General features: G+C 41.3%; 1 protein-coding gene across 6 annotated transcripts in view; it reads left to right on the forward strand.

Moving 5' to 3' along the window:
• SPIRE1 (spire type actin nucleation factor 1) overlaps positions 1-25532 on the forward strand; it is a 230589-nt gene that overhangs the window by 161049 nt on the left and 44008 nt on the right. For 4 of the 6 annotated variants that reach the window (XM_077270155.1, XM_077270158.1, XM_077270157.1 and 1 more), the window contains exons 4-10: positions 738-863; positions 8775-8858; positions 12102-12266; positions 12456-12542; positions 14944-15073; positions 20545-20586; positions 24875-25041. In XM_077270155.1, coding sequence (XP_077126270.1) covers positions 738-863; positions 8775-8858; positions 12102-12266; positions 12456-12542; positions 14944-15073; positions 20545-20586; positions 24875-25041 — 801 coding nt within the window. The remainder of the gene's footprint in view (positions 1-737; positions 864-8774; positions 8859-12101; positions 12267-12455; positions 12543-14943; positions 15074-20544; positions 20587-24874; positions 25042-25532) is intronic. The other 2 variants (XM_077270156.1, XM_077270160.1) reach the window with 1 other exon arrangement.

The following is a 25532-nucleotide window of genomic DNA, read 5'->3' on the forward strand; positions in this document are numbered from 1 at the left end:
TTACATACAAAACAAAAGGGGTCTGAGTCTGATCATTGCTGCTAATGTACATATGGATTTCCAGAAACAGGAAATATGAGAATAGGGTACCCCCAGTGGCAAGTGTGACTAGGGCCAGATTTCTAATTTATATTTTTAATGCAAATTGTGATTATGGGAAAACAATTTTAAGGAATGCATGCAACAAAAGCGCCTGATGTAAAGCATAGGTGATTTCCTGATGACACATTCCCTATTTTTATATATGGATCCATCAAACCAATTCTGGAACAACTCTTGTTAGAACTTTACATCTTGCTGCTCCTGTTATTCCTCTTGGAAATGTATGACTAAATATACAACTGAGGGTTAACAATACCCTTGTCAATATGATGTGTTGACTTTATCCAATGTGTGTTTACAGAGAGCCCCAGAGGAAGTGGAAACATTCCGTCATACATTTCCAGGTGGAACACCAGAGGATCAGCGAAACATAAGAAAAGATGCTCCATAATTTTTCCATCAGAAATAAAAGCACTTAGTAAAACAGATATGTTTCTAAATAATAAGATTTATTTTTCTAATTATGCCTGGCCATTTGTGAAAAACCACTGAACAATTACAGAAGTGTGTTCTATGTGAGAAGGCGCCAGTTTGTGTTACATGACGATTTGCTCTATCTATGTATGTATATTATTTATAATGCACAATACATTATTAAAGCTGTGTAATAACCATGTGTTAATTTCTCCTAACAGCTGTGTGCCTCCCATCTGCCAACGCCGTCAGAATCCCCCAATCACTACCAGGCTGTATGCCGGGCGCTGTATGCGGAAACCATGGAGCTACACATGTTCCTGTCAAAAATTAAAAGTGCAAAAGAGGTGAGCTATCCTGGAATGCAGACAGATAATTCAGGTGTGACGTGTAATAGTATAGCGTAATAAGAAGCGATTCTGGGATTTGTGACCATTACATTTAATAGCAATAGTTAAAATATCCAATATTGTGTACATGGGTATTAAGTGATTTTTTTTTTCCCCTCCAATCCTATTTTCTAGGTGGGGAGGTGGTTAACTTTTGGCAAATATCTACGCTATGAATGAAGCTTGATTCAGTTTTGTTTCCAGCAATGCATCACTTATTGGCTACTTGCTGCAGTTTTGATAAAATCCCTTCTTTATCTGCTGCAGATTTCCAAGGTCTCTGAATGCTGAGCACTATATAATCCTGCCCACACCACTGATTGGCAGCTTTATGTGTACACTGTGCATAGGCAGAAAGCTGCCAACCAGTAGCGTGGTCCGGGTTATAAAGAACTCATGACTATGGAGGAACACATGGCAGCTGGTTTTCTAGTCCTCTAGTGACAAAATAACTTTTATTTATCAGCAGGAGATTATCAAAACTACAGCAAGAAGCCAATAAGTGACTTATCACCAAATTCAGGGTCTCTGTCCCTACATTTCGCTGCTCTTGGGTTAAGTGGTGAGAACGTGGTGATAGATTCACTTTAAGTAGGCATGCAGCCCCCGTGTGTGATAGAAACCCTCTTGTATCTCACCTCTCATCGCTCCTATAGCTAATTTTTTTTTTTTTCTTGTAAGTGTAAAACAATATTTTGCTTAGATGAAAATAATAATAAAAAAGACAATCTTATAATCTTGAGACTTGTGTTGTAGTTTATGGCGAATTTAAAAGGCTGTGTAAAATGGAGGGCTCCTGGAAGAAAAGATTTTGTTACGTCTAGTGTGAGCAGACCCAGGGATTCGCTTTTCACCATCTGTAGGACCTGCGTTTCCACTACTGTATAGGGGTGATCTGATCCCCGTACTCTCTTGTGATACAGCCAATGAATGGAGGGGTGGTTGTGCGTGTCTGCATCTCTCCATTCACGTCTATGAGAGTAAGCGTTTCCCACTATTTCCATAACTCTTAGGGCTGGTTCAGACTCATTTTTGCCACATCGTTTTCAAGGGTTAAAAATCTTTGTCTTTTACTGTACCAGCAAAGTGAATGAGATTTCTGAAACCTTATGCACATGTTGCTTATTTTTTCCTCGCAGATTTGAACCATCAAATCTACAGCATGTCAATATTTTCAGTGTTTTTCACCCATTCAAATGAATAGGAAGAAATGCAGATAAAAACGCATCAAATGCGAGCTAAAAAATGTGCATGTTTATGCACGTAGCCCTATAGAAGTGAACAGACGGAGCTGTAGGATCGCCGTTCTGTCCTTGTGGACGTGGCAGGTTCTGGCAGACAGGCAAATTATGAAAAACATCTGATAATTCACATCTTTTCTCAACCTTTTGTTCTTCCATTAACCCCTTTCTGCCAGCTGACGGAATAGTACGTCAGCTGGCAGATCCCCCGCTTTGAGGTGGGCTCCGGCGGTGAGCCCACCTTAAAGCCGCGACATGTGAGCTGTTTTGTACAGTGCATGCTTCTAGCCTCCTATGGAGACTATTGAAGCATGCCAAAATAAATAAAAAAAAGTGTTTAAAAAAAATAAAAAAAATATAAAAGTTCAAATCACCCCCCTTTCGCCCCAATCAAAATAAAACAATAAAAAAAAAAATCAAACCTACACATATTTGGTATTGCCGCATTCAGAATCGCCCGATCTATCAATAAAAACAAAGGATTAACCTGATCGCTAAATGGCGTAGCAAGAAAAAAAATCAAAATGCCAAAATTACGTTTTTTTTGGTCGCCGCGACATTGCATTAAAATGCAATAAAGGGCGATCAAAAAAACGTATCTGCACCAAAATGGTATCAATAAAAACGCCAGCTTGGCATGCAAAAAATAAGCCCTCACCTGACCCCAGATCACGAAAATCGGAGACGCTACGGGTATCGGAAAATCGCGCAATTTTTTTTTTTTTTTTTAGCAAAGTTTGGAATTTTTTTTCACCACTTAGATAAAAAATAACCTAGACATGTTAGGTGTCTATGAACTCGGAATGACCTGGAGAATCATAATGGCAGGTTAGTTTTAGCATTTGGTGAACCTAGCAAAAAAGCCAAACAAAAAACAAGTGTGAGATTGCACTTTTTTTGCAATTTCATCACACTTGGAATTTTTTTCCCGTTTTCTGTTACACGGCATGGTAAAACCAATGGTATCGTTCAAAAGTACATCTCATCCCGCAAAAAATAAGCCCTCACATGGCCAAATTGACGGAAAAATAAAAAAGTTATGGCTCTGGATAGAAAGGGAGCAAAAACCGAAAACGAAAAAACGGAAAAAGCTCTGGGGGTGAAGGGGTTAAAGGTTAATTATCAATCCCTGCATGTGTTGCGGTTGTCGAACAGCCGGTGACAAGCAGCCACTGGGACTCGAACATATTTTTCGAGCACGCTGAAGACACTCGGCACATGAACATGCTCGGATAACACTATCGGAGCACATTCGCTCATCACTATCTAGTCCTTGTTCTGAAGTCTACACTGTTATCAAATATAGCAGAGCATTTGAACAAGGAAGCAGTGATAAGAAGCAAGTGTAAATTAGTGTGGGGGGGTGATTTTTCAGGAATGATAACAGCAGCTCCATCAGGAACTGAAAGGGAAGGGGAGAAAGGTGAGCAACAATTTGCTGTGTAGATAACAATGGGGTGGAGAGATGGCTGTTATCTCATGAGTTAACTCCTCAGCTTGAAACAACTGTACATAATCTCAGTTCTGGTGGTCAGTCTCCTTGGTAACAAGCTTTACACTCTATAAGAAAAAAGCTCTCTAAGCAGTAGAATGACTGCAGAAAAAGCAAGCTAATTACAAACCTGCATATTTTCATGCTGTCTAACTGTATACATTTTATAACATGAGAATACCCCTTTAAATTTGCAGGTTGTAGATTTCTGCAGGAACAGATGAAAATATAATACTTCTAGTCTTATGTGAGAGTTGTTGGCAGTTCCTGTTCTTGTGTCTATGTAATTAGCACAGGGCATGCCATTAAAAAGATGTTGATGCCTCATGGACTTTGTGGCTTTAGAATAGAATTACTAACCGCAGAGGAGAAAAAAATAATACATCTCATCCGTCACAATGTCTGCGGCCATGTCATGAAAGAAAGTAGGAGCCTGATCAGTATTAGCTTGGAGGTTGGCTCATTGCTGGACTGCACGCTGTATGGTATCCACCAAGGATAGATTGCAGGCAGTGTCAGTAGAAGCTCCGCAGTCCTCTAGATCTGGGGTAATCAGAAATCAACTCAGGCGTCATCTGACATTTCTATTGTAAGTCTTTATCTAGGCAGCAGTCTTTAGTGTGTTAAGGGGGTATTCTAGGAGCTAGAAATTGTCATCTATCCACAGGAATATAGTGCAGATGGCATTCCCCTGGAGAGTCAATGAAATGACGGTTAAAGGGGTATTCCTATTTCCAAGATCCCATACCAATATGTAGTAGATGTAATAATAATATTACCAAACACCTTCAATTACAAATGTAGTATAGTTCTTTTGATTAGCTTTCTTCATGTGCAGGGCATGGCAGTATCTTAGGTATCCATTCTTATAGTGACCATTAATTGTTAGTAGTCATGACCATGGATATCTAAGCTATTGTAATGCCCTGCACATGAGGTAAGCAACATAGCGAATCTGAAAAACGATACTATATTTCTAATAGGAGGAATTTGTTAATATTATTATTATTACATTTACTGCATATTCAGATAGGCTCCTGAAGATGGGAATTGCCCCCACCCGCCGATCTAGAAGTTATAGACTAGTTGTGCATGAGAGTGACTGTCTTCATTCACTTCTATGAGAGCAAGTAATCCCGCAGATGGGTGATGGCATCTGCCAAACAGAATACCCCTTTAAGAATAATTTATCAGACAGCTCTCCCCTCTATTTCTTTGATAGTTCTGTTTTAGGACCAAGTGACTTTTACCTGTTGAGCTGTTACAGTAGCCGAGTGTGTGATCATCAGACTCATCGCTTGATCCACCCTAATAATGAATGGTGCCCAGACAGCTGGCTTTTTGTGAAGCTAATTTAACCTTTGTGGCCCCTTGGCGAGTAGACGGAGGGCACGGAATCGTTGCTAGGTAACACCCTCTTTGCCATTTTGTTTGCAAGAATTCTAAATTCAGATTCTTGTTTCCCTTTTTGCTTCTTTTTTTTTCTTATTTTTTTTTTTAGAATTCAACTTGCCATTTATTTTCTTTTACAAAACCCGATGAAGTCAAAACATATAAACAATTTATTATAGTAAACTTTTTTTTTTTTGGTCTCACAAAATGGGAATGATCTAATATATCTCATTAGCCTTTATCATTGTTTCTCCGTCAGTAAGCTTTCCTAGGTTAGTTGCCAGTATCATGTTGCAGACTTTGGTAGTTCTTGTGGTTAATTGTAACAAATAATTTGGATTCTTTATAGATTTTTTTTTTTTTTTAATAAAACTCTCGCGCAGTGTTTTATCAGCTAGAACTGGACTGTGTGCAGTTTATATATGAAAGGTTGGATTAATGTCCCTTATTGATAGTCTGCTCGTGAAAAATTGGCACTCACATTTGGCTTTCCACTAAAACAACTGAAGAAAAATCTTCACAGATTACGTTTCGAAGCAACTCCTGAAAGGGCGCAGTGTTATAAAGGCCTAATAAGCAGTATTCTCGGAAAAAGCTTGTGCATGAGAAAACAAAATGCCAGCTTCTTTCAGAGTGTCAGACAATTACATTGACATAAAAGGGAATATTCACGCTGGGAGCCTGCGGAGTCCGAGCAAAACAAACATGCTTCAGTGGAATTAGGCTGTATAATCTGACTCTATAATGCTGGGTGCCATGAATGGACTTATCGATCTAGTTTCCATGCTATCATTTCTAGACACACCTTGTGTAACTGTGAACCTTTGTCTCCCAACGTGGATGGAATCAGCAGAATTCTTAGAGCAATTCTCCATAATGAGCCTGACTTATAAACAGGAGCAGTTGTAATATATTTGATTAGTACATACCATTTTTGTGAATACAGCGTCCATGCAGAGCTACGTGTCTCCATGGTTACTCTATTTACACTCCTCAACATTCAAATTATGACACCAAGAAGAAAAAGTGGTGGAATTATGGAAATCACTGGATGGATAGACACATTGAAGATATGCAAATTAGCAATTATGAAAAAAAAATGTAATCAATTTTCAAAACATCTTGATTTATTCAGTATCGAGTATGAGCACCTCACACAGAAATCCCTGCACTTAACTTGATTGATAAAATGCCAAGGTATTGGTTCTTGTCTGTGGAATGACCTGCCATGCTGAATGCTCTTTGTCCAACCATCAAGATCCGCTGTTGGCAGCTGCCTTTGGAATTGCTGATCAATGATGTCCCAAATGGGAGATAAGTCCGGAGACACTGCAGGTCATGGTAGCATGATTAGGAAGGACTAGCAGGATGCTCACAGTTTCTCGAGCAACATGCGGCCTGATGTTGATGAGTTGAAAATGGTGCAGTCATGTCTCTAAATTGTCTCAGGAGCTATAGTCCTGTGATGACCATAATTCTATGACTTTTCCTTCTTCTTGTTTCATTTTCAATGTTGAAGAATTAATTTATCTCTATTTACACAGAGTTTTTGTTGTTTGTAGTCTGTAGCCATAGAGACACAAAACAGATTGATATAGTTAATCAAGACTTACTTAATTTTCTGATTTTAAATGCATAAGAAGAAAGCTGATCCCAAAGGTGTACTTTTAAGGAGTGCTCTGTCCGTCACTTGCTGCACTCCTTAGTGTGGCATTGATAAAATGAGTTTCAGCAGCAGGAGATTATCACTAGACTAGTAAGCCTGCTCCGTGTAGTCCTCTATATTTGAGTTCTAACCCCACTACTGATTGATAGCTTTCTGCTCATGTGCTATTTACACAGAAAGCTGCCAGTCAGTGTTGTGGCAGAGTTATACAGAGCAAAACACCCAGATAACTGCTAGATCTGCAGCAGATAAAACAAATGTTATCAGAACTAAAGCAAGTATCTGAGTAAGGGGTACATCGCTGGAATCAGGGTCTCTGGACTATATTATGAAATATAATATAAACTTCGGCACACCAAATTGCAAGTAAATGAAAGTTTATGTATAAACTTGAATCACAGACATTCAAAAGAAGCCAACATTTCGGCCCGTATGTGGCCTTTATCATGGTACGTCTTGTGGGTGCTAGTCCTCCATGTTGCTGAGGAGTCTTTGAGTCCTCTCACGGCATCCACATACCCTGAAGCTTTTTCACAGCACCCACAAGACGTACCATGATAAAGGCCACATACGGGCTGAAATGTTGGCTTCTTTTGAATGTCTGTGATTCGAGTTTATACATAAACTTTCATTTACTTGCAACTTGGTGTGCCGAAGTTTATATTATATTTCATTTATGTGACTTCCTGTCATACTTCTGAGCACCCACTTATACAGCTGAGTGACACCTATCATCCAGTGCCCTTTATTATGTCTCTTAGATGAGGTGGCAAAAACCTTGTTATAGATTCCGTTTAAAACCGAGAGACAAACTGGAAGTTTCAGGAAGCTGAGAGGGCAGTAACTTTTCCTATTTCTTCTTTGTTGCAAGCTTTCCTCAAAATGTAGAACATGTCACTTGGTGTACACCACCATGTAAGCCACCACCATACCGCCATGTAAGCCACCGCCATGTAAGCCACCACCATACCGCCATGTAAGCCACCACCATACCGCCATGTAAGCCACCACCATACCGCCATGTAAGCCACCACCATACCGCCATGTAAGCCACCACCATACCGCCATGTAAGCCACCACCATACCGCCATGTAAGCCACCACCATACCGCCATGTAAGCCACCACCATACCGCCATGTAAGGCTGTGTGCACACACTACTGCTGCAAAATCCTGCTGAAAACTGTTTCCAAAACACTCAGAAAACTCTCCCTATTCATTTCTATGGGAAATCCACTTTGCTGTTCATATGGGGAGTCTTTCTCTGTTGTGAGTGTGGTCCCGTGTCCAAACAGTAATGGTCATTGCTCAACTTCCCCTAAGGGTATGTGCACGTGATGAGTATTTGCAGCAAACATGTCTGCAGGTAAAACACTGCTTAAAATACACTGATGTTTTTGCTTGTTTTTTTTTTTTTCATTAATTTGAATGGGTAAAAAATGCTTAAAGAATTGACATGCGTCAGATTTGAACAAGAGTTTGTTTTTTTGTTTTTTTTCAAATCTGCAAGGAAAAAATAAGTAGCATATTATGAGATTTTAGAAATGTAATTCACTTTGCTGGTACCATAAAACGCTGTTTTTTTTTCTCTGCGGCAAAAACGCAGTGTGAGGAAAAAGCACTAAGACTGTCCGTTTCTAGTTTTGAAGATATGCCATTATAGTGCTTCTAAATTTTCACTGGATGAGGACAGATTACTTCTTAAACTTTGCAACCTTTGTAATCCTTCTGATAGGTTCCCTTTAAAAAACAAAAAAACAGATTTAATTTCAAAGATTTCACATGTGCATAAAATGCTGAGTAATTTCCATTACATAATCCTTAATCTCCATTTAATTCTAAAACGAAATCCACAATTCTGCAGATTACTGAGAGCAGTGTTTACTCCGGACTTTGCTTTTCCCAGAGCAATATATAGTCATGAAGTTGCCCTCTGAATTACAAATAGCGATAAAGTTGCCTTTTGAATGCTATACAACAAAGCATCATCAGCTCTATAGAATCACAGTCGAAATGTAGATATATCAAAGCCAACGTGATATATTATATAATATTTTGTTTACCTATAATATTTTTTAGAGTTTAAAGAAGATTCAAGAGATGGAAAAAGATACCACCGACAGATCCAGCGGTGACCTTGATGATCTGAAGAATTCAGATTGGGTATAACACTGCTATTACATCTATTATAATGCTATAGGTGACATGCTCTATATATTGTGTTGTTAGGGATATAGTAGCAGTAGGGTTTCGTAAAAGACATTCATTGTATTGTAAAAATAACTTCAGGGCAGTTCGAATATGGCAATACCATTATTATTATTATTATAGTAAAGTTTGAAAAATAAATGACAATCTTTTGAAACCTGTATCTTTTTATTTTTAGGCATTGAAGCAGTAAGGGCTTATTTTTTATGTGGTAGGCTGGGGTATCTAGTGATACCATATTAGGGTTCATACAACGTTTTTACTTTTTAATTTAATTTTTTTATAATTGCAGCAGCCAAAATGCCAGTGCTGGTGTTTTATTTATTTTTCTTTTTATGTTATTTACTGTTTGGGATAATTAGTTATATTTCAATATATTGGACTTTTTCAGACGCAGGAATACCAGATGTGTGTTAATTTTTTTTAATTTAATTTTTGAATTGGGAAAAGTAGGGCGATGCAAATGATGGGGGGGGGGGGAGGGATGATGTACACGTCGGTGATTGCTCCATTTAAATGTTGTTTTCAGTGATTAACACCGGCATCTAAATGATTAAACAGGCAGACGCAGGCAGTATAGGCAGAAGCCAGCTGTGCAATATCACTAGATCTGCCAGATATGGAATAGGCTGAGCTCTTGAGACTATACATCTATTTGCACCGAGGGTTATAACCAAATGTAAAAAGCTTATAATTCTTTAAATGGCTACTTGGCCTTAATTCTAGACTCCTCCTTCCTGTTATTTGAGGAGAGACACTTAGACATTAGTCTGGTTCTGACCCTACTTGGTTGAATTGAGAGGACAAATTTACAAAAAGGAAAACAGGCCTATGGAAAAGTTTGGGCACCCCTGGAGATCTGTGCTCAGATAACTTTTACCAAGGTTTCAGACATTAGCCTGTCATTGCTAAAATAATCGGCTCTGTATTAGGGTACTGTCACACTCTGCAACTTTCCAACGATCACGACCAGCGATACGACCTGGCCGTGATCGTTGGAAAGTCGTTGTGTGGTCGCTGGGGAGCTGTCACACAGACCGCTCTCCAGCGACCAACGATGCTGAGGTCCCGGGTAACCAGGGTAAACATCGGGTTACTAAGCGCAGGGCCGCGCTTAGTAACCCGATGTTTACCCTGGTTACCAGCGTAAAAGTAAAAAAAAAAAAACCGTACATACTCACATTCCGGTGTCCGCCAGGTCCCTTGCAGTCTGCTTCCCGCTCTGACTGAGTGCCGCCGTAAAGTGAAAGCAGAGCGCAGCGGCGACGTCACCGCTGTGCTCTGCTCTTACTTTCCGGCAGTCAGTCAGAGCGGGAAGCAGACGGCAAGGGACCTGAAGGACACCGGAATGTGAGTATGTACGGTTTTTTTTTACTTTTACGCTGGTAACCACGGTAAACATCGGGTTACTAAGCGCGGCCCTGCGCTTAGTAACCCGATGTTTACCCTGGTTAAAAGCGAACGCATCGCTGTCACACACTACGATCCAGCGATGACAGCGGGAGATCCAGCGACGAAAGAAAGTTCCAAACGATCTGCTACGACGTACGATTCTCAGCAGGGTCCCTGATCGCTGCTGCGTGTCAGACACAGCGATATCGTATGGATATCGCTGGAACGTCACGGATCGTACCGTCGTAGCGATCAAAGTGCCAATGTGTGACAGTACCCTTACCCCTCTAACAGCCCATTAGCAGGTACTTATTCATTTTGATTGCTGCTGATTCCATAAAGATCTTATGCCTTTAAAAACGTAATCATACACTGCTCAAAAAAATAAAATAAAGGGAACACTTAACAGAATATAACTCCAAGTAAATCAAACTTCTGTGAAATCAAACTGTCCACTTAAGAAGCAACACTGCTTGACAATCAATTTCACATGCTGTCGTGCAAATGGAATAGACAACAGATGGAGATTATTGGCAATTATCAAGACACACTCATTAAAGGAGTGGTTCTGCAGGTGGGGACCACAGACCACATCTCAGTACCAATGCTTTCTGGCTGATGTTTTGGTCACTTTTGAATGTTGGTTGTGCTTTCACACTCGTGGTAGCATGAGACGGACTCTACAACCCACACAAGTGGCTCAGGTAGTGCAGCTCATCCAGGATGGCACATCAATGCGAGCTGTGGCAAGAAGGTTTGCTGTGTCTGTCAGCGTAATGTCCAGAGGCTGGAGACGCTACCAGGAGACAGGCCAGGAGACATGGAGGGGGCTGTAGGAGGGCAGCAGCAAGACCGCTACCTCAGCCTTTGTGCAAGGAGGAACAGGAGGAGCACTGCCAGAGCCCTGCAAAATGACCTCCAGCAGGCCACAAATGTGCATGTGTCTGTACAAACGGTTAGAAACCGACTCCATGAGGAAGGTCTGAGTGCCCGACGTCCACAGATGGGGGTTGTGCTCACAGCCCAACACCGTGCAAGACGATTGGCATATGCCAAAGAACACCAGGATTGTCAAATTCACTACTGCGCCCTGTGCTCTTCACAGATGAAAGCAGGTTCTCACTGAGCACATGTGACAGACTTGACAGTCTGGAGACACTGTGGAGAGCGATCTGCTGCCTGCAACATCCTTCAGCATGACCTGTTTGGCAGTGGGTCAGTAATGGTGTGGGGTGGCATTTCTTTGGAGGGCAAGCCCTCCATGTGCTCACCAGAGGTAGCCTGACTGCCATTAGGTACCGAGAAGAGATCCTTAGACCCCTTGTGAGACCATATGCTGGTGCGGTTGGCCCTGGGTTCCTCCTAATGCAGGACAATGCCAGACCTCATGTGGCTGGAGTGTGTCAGCAGTTCCTGCAAGATGAAGGCATTGAAGCCAAGGACTGGCCCGCCTGTTCCCCAGACCTGAATCCGATTGAACACATCTGGGACATCATGTCTCGCACCATCCACCAATGTCACGTTGCACCACAGACTGTCCAGGAGTTGGCGGATGCTTTAGTCCAGGTCTGGGAGGAGATCCCTCAGGAGACCATCCGCCGCCTCATCTCAACACATTCCACTATGTAATGAATAAAGATTTGCAACTGAAATATTTCATTCAGTGATATCTAGGATGTGGTATTTTAGTGTTCCCTTTATTTTTTTGAGCAGTGTATAATAATCGTGAAGATGAATTGAAAATCAAAACCCTGCTCTAAAATCCAATGTAATCTTCTTTGGTTCTTTATTTTTGGGTCTTCTCAGGCCAGGTTTTGGGTCCAGGTGATGCGTGATCTACGAAATGGAGTCAAACTGAAGAAAGTACAAGAGCGTCAGTACAATATGTTATCTATCGAGTACGAGCTGACTCCGTACGAGATGCTGATGGATGACATCCGGTCTAAGCGTTACACCTTGAGGAAGGTGATGGTGAGTCGGGGTGATGGGCGTATTGGGCGGTGCACCCTTGCGTGTTACTTATGTACAGCTGTCCCTTTCCCCTGTGCTCACTATCTGCCTTGTTCTCTGTGGCTTCATTTCTTCTGATTGCTATGTATCTAGTGTGCACAATTAATGATGCCTTCTCTTATCACTTGTTTACTGTTTCTTTCATTTTAGGTTCAGGGTGACATCCCTCCACGATTAAAGAAGAGCGCCCACGAAATAATCCTGGATTTTATACGGTCCAGACCCCCGTTAAATCCAGTATGTATTCTCACTAAGCAGTAATCATGAACGCCATGCTCTTAGCTCTTCTGGCTTGATGAATTAAATGCCTTCAGATTCCATGCTAGCAGCCTCTGCCGTGCTATTTGTTCTCCTAGCCTCTTACTGTAAAAGCAGATTATTCATCCAAACAGCTGGCAGTCCGCTCGCCACAGGCATAATCAGGTCACATGCATTTTGGAAACACTTGTTTTCCACTTTATACCGTATATGTTTCATCTCTTACTTATTCGTAATGGTGGTTGAAACTAATATTGTAATTTTACTTGCTGGAAACCTTTTCCTAAATGAATTGTTTAAGCATGGTGTATAGCTTTTGTAATGGTGGGTTCACACTATGCAGTTATTGGGAAACAAGCTTTCCTATGAATGCAGTTTATACAGGCCGCCAATTGTCCAGCAAATGTGCAAAACACTAGTTTGTTGGGTGAAATTATTGTTACTCCTGCCTAAAAATCATCGTTCTCTGCATCACATCATCCTGTGTAAACAGGGCATGTGCTGCTGAAAACCACGGACAATCTATAGGCACAGGACAACCTATTACTGATTGCTCAGTGCGGATCAGAAGCACAATCGGTCTGTGCAAACTGGCTATTAAATGATCACCGATCGAGAACCATGTAGCAGATTGCCTGTCTATAGCGCCACAGGTCAGCTATTGTAAACCCACCGTATGTATACTGCCCCCTACCCTAATAAGTTTAAAAAAAAAAAAATCTCCAGAGCTATAGTGCATCACAATCTTACTCCCATCTACAGCATATAATACCGCAATACTGCTAGACGTTCATCACAAATATTAAATTATATTAGGCTGACCGAAAATAAGAAAAAAAGTCACTTTGTGAAGGGTTGACAGTTTTACAAAATTAATGCTGCCATACAGTGCCCATTTATCAGGCCAATACAGTGCTCAATATCTCCCCCCCCCCCCCCAGACAATTAATAATCACCATTTAGTTTCCAATAAATGCTGTCCACTACCAAGGCTTGTTTATTGCCACTATGCACACTCTAATTAATGTAGCTATTTACAGTAGTTGTCAATTAATCTGGCCACACACAACACAATAAATGCATCCGCCCGCGGTACAATCAACCCCACACAAAACATGCTGCCACTGATATACAGTTGAAGGGGTTAGTCCGAAACCCAAAAGTACATTTGATAAATCTTTAAAGATACTTGTGTAATTAAAGCCATGGTATAATTCCCCACCATTCAGTCTGTACTGCAACTTAGGGTTCTGTTTGTTACCCACTTCCTATGACCATTTATTTGCCAATCCCCAGTGCATGATGGGATGCTGAAACTGCTGTCACTCCCCTTTACGCTGTAGGCATTTGCTCTGGTAGGCAGTGGCAGGGCCGCAGTGATGAGGGAACACACAGGCTTTCAGTCCAAACTTCAGTGGTTTATTAACACTTTAAACAGTCAGTGGCAGAAAGTAAGAGAAAAAACACAAACCTACTCCAGCTTAGAGAACCACTGGTCTCAGACTCACCCTTGCATGGGACGGGCTTAACTAAGCGGCTCCCTTCGTCACTGACATTCAGAGCGTTCCTTCGTTCCTTGCCTTTACTGCAGCTATAGCTGCGCTCCCAGCCCATGAAATGAGACGCCATCACTGACCTCTGTTTCATTAGTGGGCAGTGTACTTTCTTCATCCCTCGTCACTTCCCTCTGCATTCCCTCTTCAGCGCGCTCCTTCGCCGGAATGCCAGTAACCTATGTGATAGTCTTATTGATCCCTTTGCACTTGCGCTCATTGTTGTCCCGTGAATGTCTTTATTAGAGGCATGGATTGTTTCTCTTTACTGGGCATGGAGGTGAGAATTGTATGACTCCATGCCCTGTTAAGATACAGTCAGCGCCTGTGATAAAGGCATTTACGGCAGATTGCGTCCAGGCATAGACGCCCTCTGTGCTCTGAAATACATGGGAATCCTATGATGGTGGGCAGGATCTTTTCTCACTTTCTACCAACGCCTCCAAAATATACAGACACACTTCTGTGCTTGGTTTGAACAGTCATTTTATGCTGACAGACTCCCTGTAAGAAGACTGCAGTGTTCCTCGCATGTTCCACCAATTTATTTTTGAGATTTGGTGACCTAAATATTGCTGTCAATTTTTAAGTAGGCCACATATTTGGTAAATGACTTACCGTAATATCCACACTTGTGCAACTATTACTCCGAGTCACATGAAAGTTTCATTGAATTCTTTCCAAACTTGTGGCGCTACCCCAGAATTATGGAGGAGAGGTAGTCTATAGGTGTACGCCGTGTGTATGTATTTGGACTGTTTGGCAGCGTTCTCATTCCACCGCACTACTTTTAAGTTTATTGTACTGAAAAGTTTTATACTTTGTAGGTATCTGCTCGGAAATTGAAGCCTACCCCAGCTCGTCCACGAAGTCTGCATGAACGGATGCTGGAGGAGATTAAATCGGAAAGAAAGCTTCGCCCTGTGTCTCCTGATGAACTTAGGCATAGCCGGCTGGGTAAGATTGCAGGAACATCTTTCTTTTCCCCCTTTTATTAGGATGGGGCTAATGTCTATGCATACACATAGACCTGTGTGATGGCGTGGAATAGACACCTTGTTACACGTTATGTGAATAGTAGCTGATCTGCAGTACCCGGGAGCGGCCACTACACCGTGTACAGAGCTGTGCTGTTCTGCCAAGTACACTGTTCACATTTGGCCACTGCATGTGCGTCTAACAGCTTATTGGTGGGGGCAACTGATGTCTGACCACCCTGTAAACATACCTTTCATGTTAGGCTAGGTTCACATTGCGTTAGTTGGTGATCGCTAACAGACAGCGTTGCACGGCGAAAATGTCGCAATTAACGCCGTGCAACGGGTCCGTTAGCGCACCCATTGACAGCAATGTTGTTTCAGCCTGAAGCGCATCGCTAGCGCGTGCCTTTTTCGGCTCGCGCTAGCGATGTGCCATTCTTTTGTGGCGCGCCTCGGACGCTGCTTGCAGCATCCGCGGCGCGCCTGAGGTCCGTTCCCCGCTCTCGTAGATCGGGGATCTGTGAGAGCGGGGACGTTAGCGCGACCCCTAAACGCGGCCCCTACAAATACTTTGCGTTAGCGCAATCCGCTAGCGCTAAACGGATTGCCCTAACGCAATGTGAACCTAGCCTTAGAAGACAGCTACTAATAAGCTTTATGCTTTTACTTCTATAGAACAACATGAGGCCGATATTACACAACATATTAGCATTGTTGGTGTGTTAACTTATTAGTATTTCTAGTTTATGTGTCAGAGCTAGCAGCCCAACTCACACCTATTTATATATGGAGATGCATTTTTTCTGCTTCTCAGCTTTGTTAGGCTTTGTTCCTGTGAATATTTTCGGTGTATTTCTTTGCATCATTGCTCTTTTATGTTGACTTTATAGACCGACTTCACAATGGCAATAACAGCTTATTTGGCTTTTACTGTCTATTCTTTGTTCTCAACACAAACCAGTGCTGATAAAAGTAGAAGCACAAAGAACCGCATATGTGAAGCCATCAGACTGTATATGTGGTGCTTAAAGACAGTCCTTCCCTCAGTTTCACATTGTAAACTACCTCTGTTACTGAATAGATGCCTTAGACCCGGGGCCATATTTGGAGTCCATGCTGCTCTTCGTATGTGAAGTGATGCCATTCCCTACTGATAAGCCGGACTAAGGTGCCCTTACCCTTTAGAAAGGCGTTAGTCATACACTAGTTCTCCCGACATACTTGGCCTTTTTCAGACCACTGTGTTTTCTGTCATTGCCATCTGTATGTGCAGTATACAGCCCACTGATCCAATAATAACTCGTGCACGAGTGTCTACAATCTTGGCCAGATGTAAATTACAAGATCAATAGAAAAGAGCATGTAAGCGCTGCACATATTTTGCTGTCTAGCAACGATGGTCTGTATCCAAGGCAACGTGCTGTAACCAAAGAAAAAGTGATATCTCAAGAAAATTTTAACAAGCAGTAAATTATAAAATTTACAAGGATTATTTGACATTAGCCATTTATGAAGATGGGAATAACGCCTTAAAAACAAATTTTGAATAAATCAATCGAGTTGGCAGGTTGGTTACTAAGGGCATTACCTTCAATTTAGTACCAGTTAATAAAATTTTACCAGTTTGACTAGTGTATGAATATTGAAAAAATATACTACGTAGCAGCAACCATTTATAATACTAACTACGGACCCTGTTGAGCGATGGCGAAAATAGCACTTTGTGTATTGTGACAAAAACTGCCTCTTTGACGCAGATGAAGGCCATATAGCTGATTTACAGGGAAGCTGTCATGGTGACTGTGCAGTCCGATCTGTGGACAGCATGGTGTAGAGAACAAGCTGAGCAGAATGATGTATAGGTTTATGTTAAAAGATCCAGTATAGTTTTTATTTTATTCATTGAAATCCCTGGTGTTTATATGCATGCAAGTCCAGTGGGCGGTCCTACGCAGTGATTGACAGCTATCTGCATGCACGGTCATACAGGACAGACTATCAATCACTGAATAGGACCGCCTCATATATGGAAACACCTGGGATTATAATGAATAAAGTGCGAGTTATGCTGACATTTTTCCCCACAAAAATGCATCAACCTGATCAGCTCCTCGTCCTTTATACCATCCTGCCTGCAGATCAGATACCATTTTCAATATGACAGGTCCCCTTTAAATGTTTCGTTTTGGTGCCATCGAACAAAATAGAAGTGGTAGCTGTAATAACTGCGTATGTGCAGTGCGGCTCTTATCCAGTTACCCATTTCCATCTGCAGAAGAGTATTTTCTTTCCGTTTTGTGTGGTTAGCTGTAAATTCCTGCACCGTCTGCGCTTTCCACACTCTAATCAGGTAGATATATTGATTACCTGTAGGTAGTGTAATAGACAGGCCGCTGGGAGATTCTGAAGGTTCACGCCTGGAAACTGGGACCTGTATACATGAAGGTGAGCGGTATACAATCCTGCTTTAGTGAATGTTTAATGGTGCTTGTCAATGTGACCGTAGTGATGAAGGCCAGAGCTAGGCTTGCCTCTTAATTGGTATCTCCTTAATTAGTTATTGCACGTTTCAGGGAATACCGATCTAATCTCCTGTGAAGGTATAATCAGGCCTCTGACTTTGATGTATGATGGCCAATAAACCCAAAGCACGGGTGTTGTTGGACACTCCCTATTATAAAGAGTTGTTTAATGGGTGTACTGTCTATTCCTTAAGGCCTGTTTACATGCAGAGATGGTTTTTATATGAGCTACACAACTCCCTAAAGTGTTATAGCCATAAGACAGAGGAGTCTTTATTATTATTATTATTATTATTATTATTAGTAGTAGTAGTACGGCGAACACTTCTGTTCCAGTTCAGTCATTGGCAATGAGGTAGGGGACGACCATACACGTATGGGATTGATGACATTATGTATTACTGATGGATAAAGATGAGGACAATCTCATTATCTCTGACTTGGTGACTGTGTAGCCTTCCAGGTCCACACAATAGGTGGGCATACACACTTACTTTTCCCCGATTTCACTGTGATCTCAGCACGTTTTCCCTTTAACCGGCTGGGTGTATATCACAGAACACTTATATGGATCTTTGCTTAACCTCCTCTGATGTCGGAGAAGTTCTATGGCATACGGCTAGTTGGCTGATGGACAAGTTTGCTCCTTTATTACCGGCCGGGGTAGAGGGGGGATCACTTTGTAAGAGACGGGCACAGAAGAAAAACAAAATCCAGAATCTATTCCATGAAAGGTGCCCTTTGAAGACTAGGTCAGTACTAGGCCTCAACACTCTTGTATTACATACTGTGTTTAGAATGATCTTTTTGCTTTCTTTGTTTGTGCATTTATATCGTTCATTAGCTAAGAAATGTTCTTTACATGATCTCTGTTATTGGTTAAGCTAGGTCTTCCTTTACCTTTATCTTAAACCTATTAAATCTGTGATATCCAGTATCCCAGACAAAGAAGAGATGTATGACCAGAATAAAGACTCCAATGTTTATTTAGACAATTCATAAAATATACAAATAAAATCACTTAAAGCAAGGAAACCTCAAAAGTGACTTCCCACTCCTGTGTAGCTGATCATGTTTGTAGAACCAAAAATAAGGAAAACCTCATAGGAATTAATCCATAGCACATTGCCAATGAAAAAAATCATATTCCTTGTGTAATTACAGCTGTCCACACCATGTTATGCCCCTTTCCAGTAAACCAATAGGATATATAAGGAATAATCTGCAGAGGGACTGACCAGATCTGCACGAAAACCACAGAGAACAGATAACTATCTGTTGTAAAAGTAAAAATTCCTAACAGATCCATTAGTCCCTTTGTGGTATCCTTCTTTTAGTGATTTTATTTGTATATTTTATGAATTGTCTAAATAAACTTGTTTTTATTCTTGATCTCTTCTTTGTCTGGGATACTAGATATCACAGATTTAATATTCTTTCATGTATTTTTTAAAGTGCTATGCATGAGATTGGGACACAAATTGATCATGTTTATTCTATATTTTAAACCTGTCTTTATCCAACCTTTGTTAAAATGATAGGCAGCATCCATGGTGCACATCTCCGGGAATGACCACGATATGATCTTAGCATCCGCCTATAAAATAGTATTAAAAATATTATTGAGCATCTTCATGAAAGGTATGCATTTTCCAGAAAGCCACACTTTTCTACACTTTAAAAATGCATATCTACTGGAGTGATTCAAAGTAAATTTGCCTGTTCATGTCACAGTATTTGCAATGGGGAACCGTTAACCAGGACCGGCTCCAGGTTTTCATGGGCCCCAGGCAAAATAGTCTTAGTGGGCCCCTTTAACACATACCACGATTTGTTTCATGATGCAGAGAAATATACAGTAGGTATAGTACAATGCCAAAGATTTCACTTATTGCTCACATTACATTGTAAATTGTACAATAGCTCAGAAACCGGTGAATCCTCGCAGCGGACAGTACGTGCCCTTTTCATTTTAGACCGGACAGTATAGTCCTCCATACAGTATTATGGGCACAACATAGTCCTCTATACGGTATATCATGCGCACAACATAGTGCTCCATACAGTATAATGGACCCCATATATTGCTCAATTCAGGATAATGACCCTATATATTGTTCCATATAGTATAATGAGCCCCATATAGTGCTCCATACAGAATAATGGACCCCATATATTGCTCCATTCAGAATAATGGGCCCCACATAATGCTTTACTCAGAATGGGCCCCATATAATGCTCTATACATAATGGGCCCCACATAATGCTCTATACATAATGGAGCTCATATAATGCTCATACAGAACAATGAGCCCCATATAATGCTCCATACAGAAAAAAATAATCATATACTCCCATCTCCTCGATCCTTTCTAGCTGTAGCTCTGGTTTCTTCAGCATCATCTTCTGACTCCCTGCACTGCTCAGTGCAGAGGGCGCGCTGTTGTGACGTCATTGTGCCCTCTGCCCTGAGACATCACAGAATCAGAAGATGCGGAAGAGAGCGGAGCTGCGGAGGAACAGGGAGATGTAAGTATTTCAAATAGTTTAAAGCACGACGGCATGCTCGGGTCCCCAGTGGCTAGTTCAGGGCCCCAGCACTTGCCTGGGTGCGCTGGGTACTGACGCCAGCCCTGCCGTTAACCACATCACCAGGCACATGGATAAATGAGAACGGCTAAAGGCTTTACCCTGTTTTAGTGTGTATATTTTTTTGTTGCTTTAGTAGATATGACTCTTATTGAACGTTGCAATACTGCCCTTTCCTAGAAAACTTGTTTGTCTTTAATATGGTGTTGAATTTCTATGGCATATTTGTTAAATTCTGCCACATTTCAGATACTGTTATCCAGGGCAGATCAAGTCATCTGAAATGTAACTGTTCTGTATTTTACCTTGTCCTAACAGACTATTTTTGTTTTTCCAGTAATGCGGCCCCTTAGCATGTCTCACAGTTTTGACTTGTCAGGTAAAATGTGCACCTGGCGTGTTCTTGTGGATGTTGGTGTCCCCCTTTCATGTGCTCCTTTGTCAGACTGGTCCGTTTCTGTCATGGTCAGAAATACAACTTTTGTATTGAAATTTGCAGGAGACACATTATTCCAGGATGGTTACATTTTTTTGAAACCTTTATGTAACCTTTCCAGTACTGTAAGTCTTAACATTAGGAAAATAGTAGTTATTGGTATTTTTTATTTTGCCATTTTTTAGAACTGGAATATAAGGTTACAATTCTAAGTGGTCATACCGAGTCCACCCAGTAGGACAAAAAGGCCTAAATAAATGGAATAAAATAATAAAAAATTCTACTAAGGACAAGTTCAGATGAATGTGCTTTCGGTCCTTGTACTGCACAGCAGACAGCACACTAACGATTTTTCATGTGGACTTGCCTGTGAGGACGAAAATCTGCAATTTGCGCCAGTGACTGCTGGCCTGAGTTCTAGTACAGCTGTGTGAACCCGACCTTAGGAGCTAAATTGTGCATCTAAATGAAGTTATTTTTGATGCCACGGTACTCTCAATTGCATCAAAATTGCAGCAAAAATAATAATAAAAAAAACCTCTTACTAAATTAGATGAGGAACCTTGGGTCTGATGATCTGTGTGATATATTGGATCCAGTGTTTCCCCATAGTCTAATGCTCAGTGTCGCTATCTCATAGACGTATCTGGTAGCTCGAAACCACTTTACAGAGTGCTAAAGAGAATAAAGATTTCAAGTGTAATCTCATGTGCACCAAGACTCGGAAGAAGCTGCTCAGACAAAACCCTATTGATGCTGGTGAGACACAAGGACCTGGTTCACCACCTTGGTGTTATTCTACTTACGTTACTACTAATCCTACTTACCTTCTTGGTGTGGAGTGATGGCTAACGCCCTGGTCTTATCTAATTACTGCATATACATGACATATTGAGATGTGTGCATCATAGATGTTGGAGCATTGGAAAGACAATTTAACCCTTTTAGAGCACTTCACGTAAGAGGAACAGCTCTGTGATTGATACTACCAAAAATGTGCTTAGGTTTCAAAACCAACATAGCCTAAACCTGTCATCGTCAAAACACATTTTACATTTATCACATAGGGGACTTGGCTCCTGTTAAATTACCCATACCTTTAGTTTATTAATCTGTCATCTTTGCCCAGTCCCAGCTACATCCCTAAGTGTAGCGGAGCATCCACACAGCGTGGAGTGGTTGTGTGCGCAGGTACTCCCACTATGAGCACACGCCTGTGCAATGCAAAAGTAGGGACGCAGGTTCTGGCTGCTTTTCTACTGGCCCATGAAGACATAACTCTAGTAAATGAATGAATTTGGCCCTTCTAGTCCACTAACATAGTGTCAGATGTATAACGATGGCCAGAACGAATCTTCTGCATCTTCATACATGTCAGGACCCAGAAGACACTCGACCTTCTCACCTTACAAGTGGCTTCCACCCAAGCTAATGAATTTTATGGCTAACCGTAATTTGAGAATGGTTAGAGAGGTATAATCATTATCTAAAGGGATGCTGGATAACAAGGGCCCCATAGTCTTGCACAGGGACCCCCAGCTGTCTGTATCTGCTTCTGATGCATTTTATGCATTGATTTAGTTTGTGTACTTTAAAATATTGGTTCTAAAACTGTTCCTGACCATGAGAGAAATTACGTAAATCATTGTGTCATTCATTATGATCACTCGTCATTCACCTGATTACTCCCAGTCTTGTGATTTGTGCGGTGATGTGATGCAAATTGCAGAACTAATAACTCGTTTTTATTTGTTCTGATGTTTGTGAATGTTCAGCATTACATTAATAAAGGTACGATGAACTTGTACATGAGCAAAGTTTTCCCATTGCAAACTATATATTCTGTTCTGGAGCTCTCAATTATTGAACCCTTGGCAAAAAAATGAACATCTCCATGTAAGAAATTACTCGGTGGGTTTCTTTTATGAGATTCTTTTAGTTGCCGGTTGAATATGGCCAAAGATTACAATAGCATGTTACCTTGTACGAAGAGCACAGAGTAATTGCCCGAACACTGTACCCCAGGAGTGCACAGCTTTTTTGGATCCAAACACTACATTGTTGGATTGTACCACCCCCTTAGGCATGCATTAAAGCTTAAACGGGTATCATCTGAAATATTCAATACTTATGCTATAAATATCCAATAGGTGGAGATTTCACGTTGGGTCTCACGCCTGCTAAGAGAATCTGTGAACTCCAGAGACGAGGTAGCAACACAGGCATATGGCTATATTCATTGTAGTTTATAGGAGATAAAGGGGTTGAACACTTTTGGGAAGTTTTTTTTTTCCCTAAATGCATATATCTTTGGTTAAAAATTATTTGGATTTCATTAAAAATGGTGCAATGTTTACATTCTATAGCCTTTTTGTTGCACTGACTACTGCTTCTTCAGGATGAGTTCCTTCTAACTGTCCAATGGAAGAGTCTTTTTTTGCCTTAGTTTTTTTCGTTAATTTATATCCACAGGCCATATCACAGTTGAATGTGCATGGAAAAAAAACGGTAAAAGCAAAACCAGGCTAATTCTTTTATGAAACTGAATTTCAAAAAATTTCAACCCGAAATATGTGCATTTTAGACTAAAAAAAATAAAAAATTGTCTCCAAAAGTAGACCAACCCTTTTAGGAAAATGCTGAGGATTTCCTATGTCTCATAAATAACAATGCAGAGAGATGCACACATGCCCAGGGACCTACTTCTCTGGAGTGCTGAATTAGGAGACTTTGGACACGGTGGGTGCAGGGGTTGCAGTTCCCATGGCTCATATGAGAAGACAAATACAAATAATGGCCCGTGATAGTTGGTGGCCCTGTTGAATATTTTACATTGGGGCCCATGAGCTTCATGTTGGGCTGCTGGATTCTCCTGTGATGAACTGTCATCAATCAGTGTCATTTGTCATTGAATTTAGATCAGTACAGAAGTGTTTCCTGTCGATTTGTTTCCATAATGTTCAAAATGTGGTCAATGCTACAATGCTGTATATAGTCTGTGGGAAAAATAAATAATCTTGGCATAGTATGCTAAGCAGCAAAAGTGTTTCCTTTGTACGTGAACTTTACTCTAAAGCTGGACACATGCGATATCTGTCAGCCGAACACTTGTGGAGTCACCAGTAGCGCTGGTGTGAAGAGATGCTCTGTCACTGATCTGTTACTACTAGGCGGGAGCCCTGAGATACGCCTCCTACCTGACGGCATCCGCAGCTCTTCTTTTGATTAGCTGGTCTGGGTGATTGTCATCTTTTTGCCATGGTGAACATTACCTTCTGCCATTGTTGCTATTGTATGTTACATCAACAGATATGTATCTGAAAAGATATAGTGTCCTATAATACTGGAGCTCGGCATTGGCTGACATTGTGGGCCTGCTGCTTTCTACTCTATTTGCTTTGGATAGTTCTGAAGGATTTCCAACTACCTGGCAAAATGTAGATTGTAATAAATGCTTTGATGTCAGCTTGTAACAAGTTTTAGAAAGTGACATCCTACCAAGTGGCATCAGTTACACAAGCTATTCGAGAATATTCTCATAAAACCCTGATCTTACTTGATAGGGTCTAGAAGAATGATGGAGACTTGTCATGATATTCACACGCTTGTCACTTTTGGCTCCCTAAGATTTCATTTCATTGACTAAAACGGTCAATACTAACCAACCGCCTTGTAAAACGAGGACCTTGCCAAACAGTTTCTCACATGGCAATGTCCTGGACAATAAGTGCAAAATATCAGGAAAGTTAGGGTTAACTGCACCCGCCTGAATGCTCACATTTTCCCTTTGGGCGTGATACATTTATCAAGTTATATCATCCAGCTACAGAGCTGACTCTTGTCCACCAAAGAAGTCCTCACCCTCCACATGCCCAGCAGCAGGTGTTGCCTGCAGAAGTCTTTTAGTTGGTGTCCCATAACTGTTACCACACTGCCTCTACTTATGTATTATTTAATTTATTATTCTTTTATTCTTTCATGACAATTTTTTATAAATTAAAAAGCCAATATTTGTTAGAATATATTACTGTAAACCTCACTAGAGATCCCCGAGCTTCTGTACTAATAGGATGCAGGACCATTATATATGTGGCAACCAAGCCATGCTATGTTGGGTTAATTATAGTAGAATGACATTACATGTCTTGCACAACAGAACCAAGTCACGGGTAAGCTGGATAGGATGTCCTGGTTTCAATCCATTTACATTTCATTTTGTTTGGAAATGCAGATGTTTCAACGCCTGAAGTTTCAAGGAAGCAGCCAAACCGCACAGTGTTAAATGGAGATCTAGCGGAGCGCACTGGTGTGAATGGAAGACCCATGCAAATGGCAATACAGCGGAGGAGGCTATTAAAAGCTCCAACCCTTGCCGAGTTGGACAGCTCAGAGTCAGAGGTAAGCGCCAATTTCCAAGTGGAGGCAAGCTGTCCATTTTATATGCGGTCATTCACATCCGGTAGCAAACAGCTGAATCGCTTGGCCAACTGCTATCATTCTTGACCCTTCCATATACACATGATTGGCTCTGCCAAGTGTTCTGTATGAGGAGAACAGAGTGAGCTGCTGCCAGATACCTGGTGGTTTCCTATCTCCAGGTAGAGCAAAGGCATTGGACATTTAAACTCCAAATGGCTGATCCTTCTTTTGTTGAGACCCCCATAAACATACTTTAAAGTTATGGCCTCTTTCACACTTCCGTCGGTACGGGGCCGTCGCTAAGCGTCAGCGCGACGTACCGACGGACGTTGTGAAAATTCGGCACAACGTGGGCAGCGAATGCAGTTTTTCAATGCATCCACTGCCCATTCTAAGGTCCCGGGGAGGAGGAGGTGGAGTTCTGGCCACGCATGCGCGGTAGGAAATGGCGGACCCGACGTACGAAAAAA

Source organism: Ranitomeya variabilis, chromosome 6 (genome assembly GCF_051348905.1).
Source record: "Ranitomeya variabilis isolate aRanVar5 chromosome 6, aRanVar5.hap1, whole genome shotgun sequence".
NCBI classification, from domain to species: Eukaryota; Metazoa; Chordata; class Amphibia; order Anura; family Dendrobatidae; genus Ranitomeya; species Ranitomeya variabilis.